General features: G+C 41.6%; 1 protein-coding gene across 1 annotated transcript in view; it reads right to left on the minus strand.

Annotated features, from left to right (window-relative positions):
* The window catches only part of ACOXL (acyl-CoA oxidase like), a 613336-nt gene that overhangs the window by 321724 nt on the left and 272778 nt on the right, over positions 1-18834 (minus strand). The window contains exon 11 of the mRNA XM_007959419.2: positions 17652-17805. Coding sequence (XP_007957610.2) covers positions 17652-17805 — 154 coding nt within the window. The remainder of the gene's footprint in view (positions 1-17651; positions 17806-18834) is intronic.

Raw genomic sequence — 18834 nt, forward strand, 5'->3', positions numbered from 1 at the left:
GCCACTCCTCGGAAGGAAGGTTGGGCAATCCTACTTCTGTAGTGATACTGCCTCGGAAACCCAAGGAGGGGTCACTATGAGTCGGGGCCGACTCGAGGGCACATAACAACAACAACAACAACAACAACACTGCACCTAGCAGGGACTTGGGGAATGTCATGCGAGTCAAAGTGGGAAATTTCTGTTGAAAAAGAAGAGTTGATACCTCTAATCTTGTGGCAAGATCCTCTCAAATTTGAGAAGTAAGTTATAATCATAAGGGGATTCTTTTGTGTCTGCTGTCTTTCTAAATTCTTACAACCAAACCAGCCACTTTTTGTCTAATGCTCAGAAAGTGCCACCCTAGACTTTCATCTGGAGCCTGGAATGTTGGGATTCTTCGAGAAATTCCCCAATCTATCTAGAGAAAGTGTCTCTGACCAATGAAAGAGAAAGGGAGGGAGTTGGTTAGAGACCTTCTGGGCCCTAGAAAATTAAGATGGGACTTGTCTTAGTTATTCAGTGCTGCTATAAGAGAAATATAGGAGCTCTGGTAGTAGTGCCTAAGACACTTGACTGCTAACCAGAAGGCTGGTGGTTCAAACCCACCAGTTACTCCTCAGAAGGAAGGTTCCATAGTGATACCACCTCTGAAACCCAAGGACGTGTTGCTATGAGTCGGGTCTGACTCAATGGCAAATAACAACAACAACATAAGAGAAATACCTCATGTGGATAGCTTTAAAAAACAGAAATTTATTTTCTCACAGCGGAGGAGGCTAGAAGTCCAGATTCAGGGTGCTGCTTTTGGGGGAAGGCTCTCTGACAGCTCTGAGGGAAGGTCCTTGTCTCTTCACCTTGTTTCCTGGTTCCTTGAAGTTCTCCATGTGGGTTAGCATCTCTTCCCTATCTTTGCTTGTTTGCTTGTCCTAATTTGCTCTTTTTATATCTTGTTAAGAGATTGACTTAAAACACACCCTAAACTAATTCTTCCTCATTATCATAACAAAAAACCTATCATCAAATGGGATTGTAACTCAGTGGCATAATTCCAAAAAAACCAAACCCACTGCCATGGAGTCAATTCTGACTCACAGCAACTCCCACTAGGTTTCCAAGGAAGTAAATCTTTACAGAAGTAGATTGTACTATCTTCCTTCCAAGGAGCAGCTGGCGGGTTTGAACCCTCAACTTTCTAGTTAGTAGTCAAATAAATGCCTTAGGCACTGTGCCACCAGACCTCCTTCCACAGGCATAAAGTTTAGGATTTACAATATATATTTTTTGAGTCCACAAAAGGGTGTGGCTGAAAAAATTGTCCTATATCAGTGAGATGGTCCTCCTACTAAAGAGACCATATCAGTGCTTGGACCCCAACCAGATACGTCTCAGGAGATTTGCCAGATTGTACATTGGACCCTCTTTGAGTATGGGCCGTACCCAATATCCAGTTACTTGGTGGTATGCTGAAGCCAAACTCTCTCCTGTCCTACCCACATGCACAATCCCAGCCAGCTAGACCATGACCTTCACCAGAACCATGAGCCATACATGGTGTAGGCACCAGCCAGGATTGTTCTTGGCTCTATCTGTCTTTAAGAAATTAGATAGAGAGCAAAATGGTCTCTGCAATTTTAGATCCAAGTCAGGCTGACCTACTTGTCTGCTTTAAGAGTTATATTTCCAGGAGGTTGCTAGAAAAAGTTGAGCATTCAAACAAATAGTATTTTATTCCAGGAAAAAGTAACTCTGAATTACCTAGGATGAAAGGTGACCCACAAGAGCTTGTTCTAGATAATGAAAGTCCATCTGTCCTCACACCAATGTGCCTGCCTACACACAGCCCACTTTGCTGAGAGGACTCTGTGACTGGGACAATGATCAATTCCTCTTCGGGGCTAGGCAGGAGCTACAGTGAAACAACACTCACTGCCCCACCCAAGTGGCCATGGCTGCTGTGTTCTTCAATTTTTGAGTCTGGCTTTTATAGTTCTTCTGTGTCCCCTTACAGAGCTCTGGTGGTGCAGTGGTTAAAGCATTCAGCTGCTAACCAAAAGGTTGGCAATTTGAACCCATCAGCTACTCTGTGGAGAAAGATGAGACAGTGTGCTTCTGTAAAGATTACAGCCTTGAAACCCTAGGGGTAGTTCTACTCTGTCCTGTAGGGTTGCTATGAGTTGGAATTGACTTGATGGTAGCAGGGTTATGGGGGCTTTGGCTCCCCTTTGGTCACCAGCAGTTGCTCAGCATTGTCAGTGTATCTGCAGAGACCCTCTATCTTTGCTACTCTATAACACCTTAGGGAACTCTGAACTATTTGTTCAATGAGCATGACCAGGTTCCCAGTGGAAGTTAGCCAGGTTCCTTCAGGAGTGGAGTAGGTGCTTGAGCTTTAGCATGTGAACACTGTGACATCTCTTTGGGATTCCCAGAGTTCTGTTTGGCTTATTTCAGAATCTTGGTTCTGTTTCAAGAGATGACCAATGCCAGACAAATGAGGTGGTATTGAATTCCTCTGAGGAACTAACTAATCTTGGGACTGAGCCTACTGAATGACCAGGGGCCTCAGCATCCCATCACTTTCTTTTCTTTTTCTTTTTTTTAATTTACAAACACTTGTAACTCTGTTAGTGTTTTCTTATGCAATCACAAAAATATAATTAATCAGTCAATGTCCAGCTGGTTTACATCTGCAAACAACAAACCACAGCCTCATGTCTAGCATGAAAGGAATGGTCAAAGCATGCTTGCTGATAACCTCATCATCGTGCGGGGTTGCAGATCTCTCCTGAGACTTTATCCTGCCCCAGTTTTGTACAGATATTTCCTTATTCTACTGCAGCCAGTTCTGCTCTTCCATATAGGATTCTGGAACACACTGAGGAAAATTGGAGCAGCCAGGAGCTGAGATCAGAAGGCTCGGCCGAGGGGCCTTTCCTAGGGGCGTTGCTTAAAATTCTCTGTGGAGATGGACCCTGGAGACCTAGCGAGCTCTGGAATGATTTTTTCTAGCATTGGGATCAAGATAGCCAACATGGATGGAGGGCACGGCTTTAGGCCATGGGCATCTAGGAAAGGTAACATTTAAGACCCAGATGCACATTTTGCAAAGTCCCATGTCTTAGTTTTCTAGCACTGTGGTAACATAATACCACAAGTGGGTGGCTTTAAAAAACAGAAATTTATTTCTTCACAATTCTAGAAGCTAAAAGTCTAAATTAGTCTCAGTCATCTCAATTCCTTCCTTGTAGGTAGTCCCAGGTGTTCTTTGGTTGGTAGACAATCTTTACATGGTGTCTGCCCCACTGCTCCACTCCCCCCTCCCTATGTTTATGAGTAGGTGTCTAATCTGCTGTTTTCATAACCTAGAAGTGATAAGGTTTAGGTCACACCCTACACTGGTTTACCCTTATTAACATAACAAAGAAAACCCTATTTCCAAACAGGATTGCATCCACAAGTGGAGGAGTATTTTGAGGGAAAATTGACTCCATAATATTTCACCAAGAGTTTGGCCATTCAGGCCCAAGTCAAAAGCTGGGGATGGAGCAATAGCTCTACCACCAGCATCTTTTCCATGATGAGGTGCCCCTCCCATTTCTTAGAATGTCCCCTCTAGCCCAAAGCCCCACACGAGGCAGCAATGTGAGATCGAGGGCTCCTTTCCTCCTATGCCTCGCTCAACTGAATTTAGGAAATTCAATCCATGATGGCTTGAATATGAAAAAAAGAGGTAATGTGTAATCATAGTTAAATATCAACAGTCATAAGAACTTGGTTGACCCCATCAATTTCTAGAGAAATAAGGTGGGAAACAAACAGAAGCAGCCAAGTGCTGAGTCACGTGTCCAATCAGATTTACCAGTTGAGAACTGCAAAAGCCGCGTTCCTTGTGGGCAGGTGAAGGGCTTTCATCATGTCCAAATGAGGCCAGTTTGATTCTCCACTTACATAACTTAGATTAGAAGTTGAAATACAGAACATGTGTCAGCATGGAGCAAAGGCCAGCGGGACTGTCACAGCTGAACGCCAGGAGGGAGCTTTGCTTTCCAACTCCTGGTCCAGACCCTCCTCAACTCACCAAAGAGGTTTAGGGTGAGTAACTTAACCACATTCCACCTCACTTCCCTCAGCTGTACAACAAGGGAGAAAAATCAGGGAATCATGTCACATGGCCTGAATAGAAAAGAAGGCACTGGTTCTGCTTACCAAAGTCCATCATTGCAGGAAGATTCAGTTTAACAAATAGTAACTAACCACTGGGCAGCTCAGCAAGGCCTGTCTATGGAGATTTGGGAACTGAACATTGGGAAGGTGAGGGTGCCTGCCCAAGGTCACACAGCTGCAAAACCGGTCAGATTCAAACTGTGCTCATCCATTGAAGAGTATGCAGCTATTTTCTGGAGGGAAGAGAAGGCAGAAACTAATACAACCTAGTTTGCTGATGGCAGAATGAGGTAGAGAATAGGCTCTGGAGCCAGACTCTTTGGAGTCAAAGTCAAAGTCAAAGTCAAAGTCTGGCTTTACCCCTTTTTTTAGCTACTTAAGTGGGCAACTCCTCGGAAGGAAGGTTGGGCAATTCCTACTTCCGTAGTCATACTGCCTTGGAAACCCAAGGAGGGGTCACTATGAGTCGGGTTTGACTCGACGGCACATAACAACAACAACAACAACAAGTGGGCAAGTCACTTAATCTCTCTGGTCTCAGTTTCCTCCTGTGTAAAGTGGGACTAAAGAGTCCTGGTGGTGCAGCAGTTAAGCATTCAGCTGCTAACCAAAAGCTTGATGGTTTGAACTCACCAGCTGCTCCATGGGAGAAAGATGAGGCAGTCTGCTTCTGTAAAGGTTACAGCCTTGGAAACCCTATAGGACAGTTCTACTTTGTCTTACAGGGTCAGAGTCGACTCTACAGGAATGGGTTAGCTTTTTGGTTTAAAAGGTAGGACGAGAAATAGTACTCACTTCATTTGAGAATTAGCTCAATTACAACATACTGGACGGCACCCAATAACAACAACAAAAAAAAGAGGTTATAAAAGTGCCTACACATAGGGAACACTTAACAACTGCTAAGAAAAACAAATAAAAAGCAGAGACCCATAGTTCCAGGCCAGGGCATGTCTCAGTGCTGGGCCCCTGCATATACTATGTCTGATATGGGAAAAAATTGCAATCTGGTATGGAGAATCAGTAGGGAAGGTAGGTTTGCAGCACTAGAGACACAAAGCCCCATGGAAGTTAGTGCCTCATCTTTTGGTAAGTATGGACCTCCTTATGTCAAGAGTTTGTTAAACTCAAGTAGGGCCTATGTACAAATGCAAGGTGTAGAGGGGTCCTGTTCCTCCAGCTAACTTCTGCTTATTCTACACAGTGAAGCTGAGCCACACCTCCTTGGGGAAGCTTCCCCAGGCATCCCTAGTCTTATATCCTACCCTCCTCCTCTAAGTATAGCTTTACTATATCCACATGGGCTCTGAGGTTAGGAAGGCTGGCTTCAAATCCCAGCTTTGCTCTTGGTAACCTGTGGGAGTTCAGGCAAGTCCAAATGCCCAGAACCTTAGTTTTTTCATCTGCAAAGTGGAATAACTAAAGTATCCACCTCATCAGATTGTTATTTGGTATATATCTATTTGGAACCTTTTGAAGAATTGACCCCTTTATCATTATCTCTAGTAATAATCTTCACTCTGAAATCTACTTTGTCTAATATTAATGTAGTCACTCCAGCTTTCTTCTGAGTAGTATTTTTTGTTTTTACTCTTTTAGTTTTAATCTATTTGTGCCTTTATATTTGAAGTACATTTCTTGTAGGGAGGAAAAAATTGGGTCTTCCTTTTTTTATCCAATCTGACAATCTCTGCTTTTTTATTGGGATATTTGTACTTAGAGTTTATTAATACATTCTTGTTGTTAGTTGCCAATGAATTGCATCCAATTTATGGTGACCTTACGTATAACAGAAGTAACCTTGCTCAGCTCTATGCCATTGTCATGATCACTAGTACATCTGACTCTATTGTTGTGGCTATTTTGTCAGTCAATCTGACTGAGAGTTTACCTCATTTTTTTGACCCTACTACACTTTACTAACCATGATGTCCTTTTCTAGCTACTGGTTGGAGTTGTGTGTCAACTTGGCTGGATCACAAATTTGAGTGGTTTAAGCAATTGTGATGTGGGTTATTCCCATGATGAGATCAGCTGTATATGTTTTGAGCAGCCAAACGGCTGAAAGAGAGTTTCCCTAGGGGTGTGGCCTGCTTCCAATATATTTATGGACATCCTGGGAAAAGAGATACTCTTCTGTGGATCGGGATTCCGTTGTGCTGCCTACAACTGTTGGTGAGTGAACAATCCACCATTGAACCCGGAGATCTTGGATTCTTCATTCGTTGGAGTCAACAGCCAGTATAATGCCTGCCAACCTTTAGCTCATCAGTCCCTGCAACTGCCTGAGTTGGGAAAAGCCTCCAGCTTGATGTTTGATCCTAGAACTTGGGACTTGCCAGCTTCTATGAGTGTGTGAGCCATTTTCCTAACATAAATTTCTCTTTCTCTCTCTACATATAAGCTTTCCTGGTTTTCCTTCTCTAGAGAACCCAGCCTAACGCAGTGGTCTTTCCTGATGATTTGTACAACGTAAGCATCATTATCCTCGCTTCTAAGAAGCATTGTCATTGTACTGCTTCTAAAACCGATTTATTCATTCTTCTGGTAGTCCATAGTACAATCGGTATTCTTTGCCAACACCACAATTCAAATGCATCTAATCTTCCATCTTCCCTTTTCATTGTCCAGCTTTCACATGCATATGAGGCAATTGAAAAAACTATGGCTTGGGTCTTTAGTTAGGCTTAAATCTACCATCTTTCTATTTGTTTTCTATCTGAATGATCTCTTCATTCTTCCATATTTTCTCTTTTACTGTCTTCCTTTGGATTAACTTAGTATTTGTTATTCTGTTTAAACTACTTTGTTGGCTTATTAGCTATAATTCTTTATTATTTTAGTGGTAGCTGTAATTCTTTATTATTTTAGTGGTAGCTTTAAGATTTATACCATGAATTGTGTTAATTTATCAGTGTACTTTCAATTAACATTATATTCCTTCACATATAGGTTACAAACTTTAAAATAGTATACTTCCATTTCTCCCCTTCTGATTTGTATGTTATTGTTGTCACACAGCTTATTTTATATATGTTATAAACCTTACATTACATTCTTTTTTCTTGTTGTTGTTTAAACATTCACTTATCTTTTTTTAAAATAAAATAATATTTATTGTGTTTTAGATGAAAGTTTACACAACAAATTAGGTTTCTCATTAATAATTTTTATACAAATCTTTCTGTGATTGTTACAATTTTTATAATAGGTCAGCATTCTCATTATTTCCATTCTGTTTGTTCTGTTTCCATAGAACATTATCTCCGGTAATATTCTTTGCTCTGAAATTTACTCTGGCTTTCTTCTGATCAGTATTTTTTTTTTCAATCTTTTAGTTTTAATCTATTTGTGTCTTTACATTTGAAATATGTTTCTTGTAGGGAGGAAAAAATTGGGTCTTGCTTTTTTATCCAATCTGACAATCTGTGCTTTTTTATTGGGATATTTGCACTTAAAGTGTTTATTAATACATTTTTGTTGTTAGTTGCCAATGAAGTTTCTCTTCCCCTCCTTGCTTTCTCATATTTGCTTCTGGGTAACTGTTGACCATATGGTCTCATATACAGGCATACCTTGGAGGTATTACAGGTTTGGTTCCAGACCACCACAATAAAGTGAGTATCACAATAAAATGTGTCACATGAATTTTTTGGTTTTGCAATGCATATAAAAGTTATGTTTACACTATACTGTAGTCTATTAAATGTGCAACAACATTATGAAAAAGTTTGAAATACTATGAGAATAAGCAGAATGTGACACAGAGACACTAAGTGAGCACATGCTGTTGGAAAAATGGTGCCAATAGACTTGTTCACCACAGGGTTGCCGCAAAGCTTCAATTTGTAAAAAACACAGAATCTGTGGAACACAATCAAACAAGGTATACCTGTAGTTAATGGTTTAAAGGAGCACACTACTCACGAGTGATATATTTATTTTATAAACCAATCTATTATTTGGTTGAACGGTGACCTGAAGAAATAACTCAATTTCAAGTTCAAAAGTATATTTGGGTGATAATTTTGAGGATTCCTCTAGTCTCCATTGGTCCAGTAGGTCTGGCCTTTTTTAGAAATTTAAGTTTTGTTATTTATATACCTAACTTCACAGGCATTTGTTATTTTCTGTTTTGTTTATTTGTTTTCCCCGATCATTGCCATTTTTGCAGGGGTCAATTAACTTTAAGTTTTAAATATCTCTCCCCCCCCAAAAAAAAACCTTCTATCTTTATTAATATCATTACTATTTCTGATGCTTTTCATTCTCTTGTGTGGATCCTTATTTCGATCTAGTGTCATTTTCTTTCCATGTGAAGAAAGAAAATAATATACTTTTAAAATATTTTTTCCTTTATTTATTTTTATAGTGCAGTTGAATTCTTCAAACTTTTCCAAGTCTGAAAATACCTTTATTTCATCTTCATTTTTGAAATATAATTCTACTGGTTATAGACTTTTAGACTGATTTTTTTTTCTTTCAGTACTTTAAAGATATTGCTCTGCTTTCTTCTCCCTTGCATTGTTTCCAATGAGAAATCTGCTGTCATCATTCTTTGTTGTTTCACAATAACATTTCTTTTTCTCTCAGGCTGTGAGTATTAGGGTTTTCCAGGCTGGTTGGCAGAAAAAAAGCACAACTCCTGGCCCCATGTGGCAGCAGGTATTATCCTATCTAATCCTTTTGGATGCTTCTTTCCTCAGAGATGGCTAGTTTATTCATAACCAGGCACTAATCAGTATGCAACTGAAGATCTGAGTTATATCTCTGTATAATTCTCTTCCCTACAGTACTCTACCCTGAAAACTCCCTGTTCTCCCTGGACTTCCAACCTCATCTCCTCAACTCCGGAAGCCTGCTGAACTTGCCTAGGTGGCCCCCTCCCTGAGCCATAGCCTAGAAACACTCTCAGGGCAGTAATCTGGGGCAATCTTAGGCCCATCTGGTTTGTTTCTTGTCTCTCACAGATCACTGTCTTTCACTGCCTAATGCCTAGTATCTTAAACACTGTTTTGTACATACATATGTCTCATTCATTTTTTTTGGTTGTTTCAGACAGAAAGTTAAATCTGATGTCTGTTACTCCATCTTGCTCAGAAGCAGAAATCTCCTATACTTTTTTTTTCACTGAAACTCTAGGGCCTCCCAGTTCCATACTTATAGTGTTCAGTGAACCCCGCTCTCATCACATGGCCCTCAGTACAAGGAATAAATTGGACACATTTTTATTCCCTCAGCACTGAGTATAGTGTTCTACACATAGAAAATTCTTCAAAATATCTCACAAGACTCTTAATTGGTAGTCATTAAACCTACGAAATATTTGTATGAACATAAATTACAAAAGTTACAACATACATTTTTCATTTAATGATCTGAGTTAGAAATTTTTTTTTTTTTTTTTCATAAATGAAATCTCATTTAACCCAGGCTTTATAAGGAAAAACTGACAGACTATGTCAAAAAGGTAGAGATAGTAAGAAAAGTTAAAGGTTGAGCAAAAGGTAATTAAAAGGAAAAAAAATATTATTTAACTCCAATGTTCCACTACTATTTGTACCTTGCATTTACTTCACTGCTAGGGACATTCTTTAAGCAATTAAATATTACTCTTGCAACATTCAGCCTATTATCCCAAGAAGGCAAGAATTGGCAAGACTACTGTAGAAATATCCAACCTAAAACATTCTCATGATTTCTTGACACAGAACGAACACATTATTAAAATTACTCGCCAAGTGCTACGGAAACATTAATCTGTGGACAGAAAGAAACTCAGAATCTAAAGGTTTCCACAGAGCAGTTCAAGAGCAACAGTGCTGGGATCATGGTCTCTCATCTAAACCAAACTCTGGAGGCTGCTGAGTACACGCTTCCATCCCCTCCTCGGATCCAAGGTAATCCAAGTAGGAAGGAAGAACTGATAACATTTTCTAAATGTCAATGCTAGGAGACATTTAAAGGCTTTTATTATTACTATTATTTTCACTTTCAAATATAAATTTTAAAGGCCAAATTAGAAACATTCCAGTGAAAACAAAATTTTGTTCTCAGCAGAAGACATCCCACAGACTGAGCTAGAAAATGTATCCCATGGAACTCCAGCTTCTTTTTCTCACAATAGACTCAGTCTGTTGACCTGGAGGACTTCAACTAGAGCAAAGCCCTTTCTGTTCAATCAGTGAGGGCCATGTTTTACAAGCTAGAGGCTATGACATACCAGTGAGTGATAAAATCAACTTAATGCATCATGACTAGCTTTCTTAAAAAAAAAAAAACACAATGACATAAAACAAGTGGAAAATATGAGAGCACATCATGATAATAAGGTTGGTATGGTTCCATGGAATTTCTTTTTCACTTTAAAATACATATGTCTATAAATATAGCCTTGGAAAGAAAAGTGTTTCTTTTACTTTGGGTCATGGTCAAAAGAATTTGAGAGCTATTGGTCCAGTATCCATTAAGCATTCTGTGTTCAACTACAGGTGGGAATGGAAATTAGTATAACATTTGTTGACAATAGCAGTATCATTTAAGTATTTTATCTCAAGGGAACAATCATAGGTATGCCAAAAAAAAAAGTTAGGTAATACAACTTTTTCGTTGTTGTTGTTGTTGTTAGGTGCCGTCGAGTCGTTTCTGATTCATAGTGACCCTAGGCACAGCAAAATGAAACACTGCCCAGTCCTGCACCAGCTCCACGATCCCTGCTATACTTGAGCCCATCGCCATTACCACTATGTCAATCCATCTCGTTGAGGGCCTTCCCCTCTTTCATTGACCCTCCATCTTACCAAGCATGACATCCTTCTCCAGGGAATGGTCCCTTCTGATAATATGACAAAAGCATGTAAGACGAAGTCTGGCCGTTCTCGCTTCCAAGGAGCATTCTGGCTGCATTTCCTCTCCAGGATATATTTGTTAGTTCTTTGAGCAAGCAGTCCATGGTACTTTCAGCATTCTTCACCAACACCACAACTCAAAAGCATTGATTCTTCTTTGATCTTCCTTCTTCATTGTCCAGCTCTCACATGCACATGAGTCAACTGAAAATACCATGGCTTGTGTCAGGCACACCTTAGTCCTCAAGGAGACATTTTTGCTCTTCAGCATTTCAAAGAGGCCCTTTGCAGCTGATTTCCCCAGTGCTATACATCATCTGGGGAGCTCTGGTAGCATAGTGCCTAAGGCACTTGACTGCTAACCAGAAGGCTGGCGGTTCAAACCCATCAACCACTCCTTGGAAGGAAGATGGGGAAATCTACTTCTGTAGTGATACTGCCTCAGAAACCCAAGGTGGGGTCACTATGAGTCGGGTCTGACTTGACGGCACATAACAACAACAACATATGTCATCTGATATGCTGACTGTTGCTTCCGTTGGCATCGATTGTAGAACCAAGTAATGTGAATTCTTTGACAACTTCAATCTTTTCTCCATTTATCGTGATGCTGCTTATAGGTCCAGTTGTGAGGATTTTTGTTTTCTTTATATTGAGATGTAATCCATACTGCAGACTGTATTCTTCAACCTTCATCAGTAAGTGCTTCAAGTCATCCTCACTTTCAGCAAGCAAAGTTGTGTCATCAGCATATCGCAGGTTGTTAATGATTCTTCCTCCAATCCTAATACCACATTCTTCTTCATATAGTCCAGCTTCTCAGATTATTTGCTCAGCATACAGATTGAATAATTATGGGGAAAGGATACAACCCTGTTGCACTCCCTTCTTGATTTTAAACTATGCAGTGTCCCCTTGTTCTGTTCAAACGACAGCCTCCTTGTCTATCTACAGATTCTTGATGAGTATAATCAAGTGTTCTGGAATTCCCATTCTTCTCAATGTTTTCCACAATTTCTTATGATCCACACAATCAAATGCTTTGGCCTAGTCAATAAAACACAAGTAAACATCTTTCTAGTATTCTCTGCTTTCAGCCAAGATCTATCTGACATCAGCAATGATATCCCTTATTCCACATCCTCTTCTGAATCCAGCTTGACTTCTGGAGGTTCTTTGTCAAGTAAAATTTTACTTGCATGTGATATTAATGATATTGTTTGATAATTTCCACATTCTGTGGAATCACCTTTCTTTGGAATGGGTACAAATATTGATCTCTTCCAGTCAGTTGGCCGGGTAGCTAGCTTCCAAATTTCTTGGCATAGACAATTGAGTGCCTCCAGCAGGACATTTGTTTGCTGAAACATCTCAACGGGTATTCTATCAATTCCTGGAGCCTTGTTCTTCATTAATTCCTTCAGTGCAGCTTTCACTTCTTCCTTTAGTACCATTGGTTCCTGAACATATGCCACCTCCTGAAGAGAAATGGATGAAGACTGACCAGGTCTTTTTGGTACAGTGACTGTGTATTCCTTCCATCTTCTTTTGATGCTTCCTACATCATCTAATATTTTGGCCACAGAATCTTTCAATATTGAAATTCAAGGCTTAATTTTTTTCCTCAGTTCTTTCAGCTTGAGAAATGCTGAGTGTGTTCTTCCCTTTTGGTTTTCTAACTCCAGGTTTTTTCACATTTCATTATAGTAATTGGCTTTGTCTGCTTGAGCTGCTCTTTGAAATCTTCTGTTTAGCTCTTTTATCTTGTCGTTTCTTCCATTTGCTTTAGCTACCCTTCACTGAAGGGCACGTTTCAGAGTTTCTTCTGACATCCATTTAGGTCTTTTCTTTTTTTCTCGTATTTTTAATGACTTCTTGCTTTCTTCACGGATGATGTTCTTGATGTCATCCCACAATTCCTCTGGTTTTCAGTCATTAGTGTTCAATGCATCAAATCTATTCTTTAGATGGTCTCTAAATTCAGGAGAGATATATTCAAGGTCATATTTTGGCTCTTGTGGACTTGTTTTAATTGTCTTCAACTTCAACTTGAACTTGCATATGAGCAGTTGATGGTCTGTTCCACAATCAACTCCTGGCCTTGTTTTGGCTGAAGATATTGAGCTTTTCCATCACCTTTTGCCACAGATGTAGGCAATTTGATTACTGTGTATTCCATTTGGCAAAGTCAGCATGTATACCCACCATTTGTGTTGTTGAAAAAAGGTATGTCCAACCTCAAGCCTCACAGCAACGCACAAGCCATCACAGGATGACAACTGACAGACAGGTTTGTCTCCTTTAGCTTTTGGAAACCTCTCCGCCCTCTCCTTACATAATTCCTACCTTGATCCTGCTGCTTTGTTGTCCCCAGCGGTTCCCTCCCTTTCTAGCCTGGGGGGTTGGGTCCCACTTCCCAGCCCCTTACCTGGATCCTGAAGCTTTGTTATAGAATTTTTTCTATAATATCATTTATAATAAAGAAAAAAATAGCATAACCTAAGGGATTGGGTGAATTAAAATATGGTATAATCATGTGATAAATAAAAGAAACAAAATCCAACCTGTTGCCACTGAGTCAGTTCTAACTCATGGCAACCCCATGTCTTACAGAGCAGAATTTTCCATAGGCTGTAATTTTAATTTTAATATTAATGGAAGCAGATTGCCAGGCCTTTCTATTGAAGTACCATTGAGTGGGTTTGAACAGCCAAACCTTAGGTTACTAGTTGAGCACAAACTATTTGTGCCACCTAGAGAATTTAAATAGGTGATAAACAGGACAAATTATTAAAATTTACTGTGAAAGAGTAATCTGGAAATGTCCCCATCAAATTCTTTGGTAAAAAAGGAAGTTTATAAAATTTCACTCAAACACACACACAAATAACATAGAAATAATATAGCATAAATGGTAATATGAATCTCTAACAAGAGTAATTGCAGGATATATTTACTTTCTCCTTTCTTTCCTCAGGACAGTCTGCTTAGTTGTCATGTCTCTTTTCTATATTTTCAAAAATTTCTATAAAAGATGTGTATTATTTTGTAACTGGTAAAAATAATACAATAAATATGATTTCACATATGCCTTACTTAGCAAAGAAGGTGCCTTCAGTAGCCCATACTCACTTTAGGCAATAGCAACAAATACTAAAATTATTGATTGAGAGAAACAGGATTTCACAGAGCCACATGCTTAGAGCAGAGGTAAAAATTAGGTGTCAGATACACCCATACTTTGGTAAACTGTATAAGGATTTCCCATCCTAGCCCTTTTCTCAAGTATCTCTCTCCTACATTAAACCAAACCAAAAAACCAAACTCAGTGCCATCAAGTCAATTCTGACTCACAGCAACCCCCTTTTGGAATTCTGATGCAGTAAATCTTTATGGATATAGATCATCCAATCTTCCTTCTGTAGAGTGGCTGGTGGTTTTGAACCACCAACCTTCTGGTTAGTAGTTAGATACCTTAGGCCCTAGGCCACCAGAGCTCCTTAGGTACTCGGATATCAAAATTTGTCCCCAACTAATGTGCTGTCAAGAGGAGACTGTGCAGATTTTAGAGGTAATAGTTGCTTGGGCCCAGCTATGCCTGTTCTAGTGTCTTCCATATGCCACACACTCTCACACCTCCATCCTGTGTGCAGGTGTCCCCTGCCCAGCAGGTCCTCCAATCCCCATCTGGAAGGCTCTTGCCTGTTCTTTAGGCTGTTAAAATGGTACTATTTGGAGACCCTCCCCAGATCCCACCAAGTCCTCTCAGCTCCTGCTCCTGCACAGGGCATGGTGCAGTGTGCTGGGCTCTGCATATACTGGTCGACCTGCTATGATGACAAGCAGAAAGAGACCATGTAGTTTGTTTGTTTTTTCTCTCCAAATATCCAGGCCTGGAGCACATCACAGGGACATCAACTGCTAATTCATGGGTACATGTGTCAAGCATTTTATGCTCACTATCTCCTATAAAGCCTCTATAATGGAAGGTTTGTTATTCTCATTTTATATATTGGAAAACTAAGACATAGATAAGATAATAACTTGCCCAGGATTATTGGCTCCAAAGACAGTAAATGTGTGTTTCTATACAATTTTGGGAACCAGACCTGCTTAGTCCTACAGGCTATAAAAGACCCTGTATTCTCGGTATCCTCTCAATAGCCCCCAGACTCAGCCCCTACACTTCTCACCACTCCCAGAGATCTGTGACCTGAAGAAGATGCAGTCTGTAGAAATCTGAACTTAAAGCAATTAGAAGATGTGTGTGTCTTCTTTCAAATGTTTATGACTCCACAAATAGCCCTGTGCTAGGGTGGATATGGGAATAGGGAGGAGAAGAAATGAATGAAAATGGAAATCAGGGCCCTCTCCACTCAGGTTGCTAAGAAGCTATTGGGAAGCAAAGCTGTGTGAGGCTTCAGGGCACAGTAGGATTGCAGCGCCACATTCCAGCCTGAAAAGCAGCTCTCCAGCAGGACTCAGGACAAGCTGCTTAATTGTCATGTCTCTTCTATAATATGGAAGGGAGTGGTCCTGGGAATCCAGGGAGAATATGACCAGACAGACTACAGGGTGGTAGGGTGAGGGCTGATTGTTCTGGGCAGCCCTTGAGGGCTCCTATTGACTATGCAAGAACACAGTCTCTCCCAGAAAGGAACACCAGGACCATGACTGAGGACAAAGGGTCATAAAGGGTGCACAGGCAGAAAGCCACTGTGTTGTAAGGGGGTGTGAAGGCTTTGGGGCACACCAGCCCAAGAAACTTACAAAGGGAAATGAGCCACAGAAAAAAGATTAGAAGAGAAGCCCATAGGTGGTTTGATTGAGTGAGTCACTTGTCAGGGTCCACATTATCAGAGCTAACAGTGACCAAACTCCTTCTGTGTGCATATATCCCTGCCTCAGGGGTCACTCCAGGTCTGACCTCCCACAGCTGACCTGAGCCTTCTCGCTGCACCCCGGAATCCCAGGGGTCTGTGCCCAGTGATGCCAATACACTCTTGTTTGAAGAGGAAGCCACCTCCGTGGAGCTGTAGAGAGGATCTAGACACACGGTAGGAGCCTCCTGACTTGCCAGGTCACCAAGGATGGCCAGGCTGAGCCATTGTTCAGGGCTGCCTTGTAGGACCTTGGCTCCACGCCCCATTGAGCCCCAGTACCAGCCAACATTATACTTTTCATTTTCTTTCTTTGCCATGTAGACATGCACACAACATGCCCACAGGGACAAAGCAAACATGTCCACCACCAAGATGCCCCTTTCAAACACTATCATCGACACATCTCTACTTAGCCATCTGAAGGTAAATGACCACCCTGAAGTCACCCATTACATACACAGAAAAGCAAAAGCTGTGTCTGCCCAGGGGCTCCACTCTGCCTAAACCTGACTTTCCAATGAGTAAGTTCCAGCAGCCCTTTATTCCCAGCTGCATTGTTATGTGGGCCAAACCCTCCAGCTTCTGACTATAGTTCTGCCTTTCATAAAGGCACATCTTCCCCTGCTCAGCCTGCCACACCACTCCCACTCTAGTGCAGAGGCAGGGTGTCTTGCTTTACAGATGTACATCTTCCCCCTTTTATTTCTGTGGCTGCAGTGACTTACTCTGGACCCTTGCTCTATCACTGTCAAAAACTCTTGATCCTCCTTTCTGATTTAGTGATGCTATTTACAGGTTAACATTTAACCAAATTCAGGACTTAAATCCAGATCAAAGGCCCAGCACATGCCTTGTCTGCACACCTTCTTCCAGAAGAAATCATCTGGAGGCTTCAATAGCCACTGCCCATGCCCCACAAGTCAATGAAGCAGCATATTTCTGGCTTCCATGGACCCTGCTATGTGGGGTTTCTATCTAGGGATGAACCCCAACTGCCACCACTGCTGATGGCTATGGTCTTACCATGTCACTAAGTCACAGGCCTGTAAGTCCCACAGGTCATACCCTAGGGAGCATGTTTGGGTCCCTCTTCCCACCAGCTCTGGGACCCCACAAGGGGCAGAAACTCCTAGCATCCTGCAGGTCACTCTGCGCTCAGGTTTGGGGGTGGTGGTGGGAAGACAGCACAACTCAAAGCTATTCCTAGATTCTCCCTCAACTCACCAACGATTCATATTGGGATTTATCACATCTTGAATCCTTTACCCCACAATCCAGCCAGAGGCCCAGGGGCAGGGGACACACCAGGAAGTCTCTAAACTTAGCACTTCCCCTCAGCCTTCTGGTTCCTTTCTTGGGGTGGGAAACCCCTGAGGTCATATCCTGCACTCTCCCCAAAGAGTTAAAACACTGGAGTAGAACTTTGACCACTGGAACCCTGGGGGCCCTTTCTTATAATGTCAACAACCACCACCATCACAAATGGTATTTGCTTCCATGGGCCAGGCACTGGAGGCAAAGCATTTTACAAACATTATCTATATCACTCCTTGCATTATTGAACGAGGTGGACACACACACAAGTAGTACACTGAGTCACTGGGCAGAGTTGGTATTTGTGTCTGACTCTGGAGCCTGCACTTCTTCACTCCCACACACACTGCACACAGTCCGCCATAACCACCACCACCCTGCTATGAGTGCTGATCCTTGGAGATCCCAGCAGCTCTAGTGCCTCTCTGGTCCCTGCAGGGCCACTTGGCCTGGGGCTCACCATGCCTCCAGTGCACTCACGGCAGTCCTGCAAGCAGCTGATGTTTTCCCAGGTACTGTAGGCCTTCAGGCCTGCCACCAGAGCCTGCAGTGAGCGACTGTTGATGAGCTCCTTCCCATGGAAGATGTCCTCATCCAGGAGGGCCCCAGCATATCTGTGAGGAAAACCAGAGATGTGAATGGACACAGCAACACAGTCAGCACTCACAGGAAGGAGCACAAGAAATTATAGAGGCAGGCAGCCATCTGAAGTACACTCCATGACTAAAACTCTCAGTCCTTAGAAAGGTTCTCATGCCTGTGATAGTTAATTTTATGTGTCAACTTGGCTAGGCTATGATTCTCAGTGATTTGGCCAATACAGTCAAATATAATGTAATGTAATGATTTTCCACAATGTAATCTAATGTAATTAATCAGTTGAAAGAGGAGTTTCCTTAGGATGTGGTCATCCTCTAGACTATAAACAGATATTTTGGAAGAACTCAACCTCTCTTTTCACTCTGCACTGTTTCCCTTGTCTGACCTATGCATCTTGGGATGCAAGCCTGCAGAAGTCTCTAGCATTCCACCTGACTTATGGATTTTGGACTTGCCAACCCCCACAATCACATGACCTAAGGCATTTGAGTGCTAACCAGAAAGCTGGCAGTTCAAACCCACCAGCCACTCCTCAGAAGGAAAATTGGGCAATGTACTTCCATAGTGATAACCCACTGCTGTTGAGTCAGATTCAACTCATAACGACCCCTCCTTGGGTTTCCGAGACAGTATCACTATGGAAGTAGATTGCCTAATCTTCTTTCCAAGGAGTGGCTGGTGGATTTGAACCCCCAGCCTTCTGGTTAGCAGTCAAGTGTCTTAGGCACTACATCACCAGAGCTCCTCCCATAGTGATACCATCTCAGAAACCCAAGGAGGGACCGCTATGAGTCGGATCCAACACCACGGCAGTGAGTTTGTTTTTTTTGGGGGGTTATCTCTTGAAGTAAATCTCTCCTTTTTCCCTCTTTCTCACCCTCCCCCCGCCCTCTGCCACAGTATAGCAGGTAAGACATTTGGCTGCTAATCAAGTCAGCAATTCAAATCCCCACCAGCTGCTCCACAGAAGGAAGATAAAGCATTCTACTTCTATAAAGATTTACACCCTTGGAAGCCCAATAGAAATGCTATGAATCAGAATC

The sequence above is a fragment of the Orycteropus afer genome, unplaced genomic scaffold (genome assembly GCF_000298275.1).
Source record: "Orycteropus afer afer isolate SDZICR_OR568_19922 unplaced genomic scaffold, OryAfe1.0 scaffold00017, whole genome shotgun sequence".
Lineage (NCBI taxonomy): Eukaryota > Metazoa > Chordata > Mammalia > Tubulidentata > Orycteropodidae > Orycteropus > Orycteropus afer.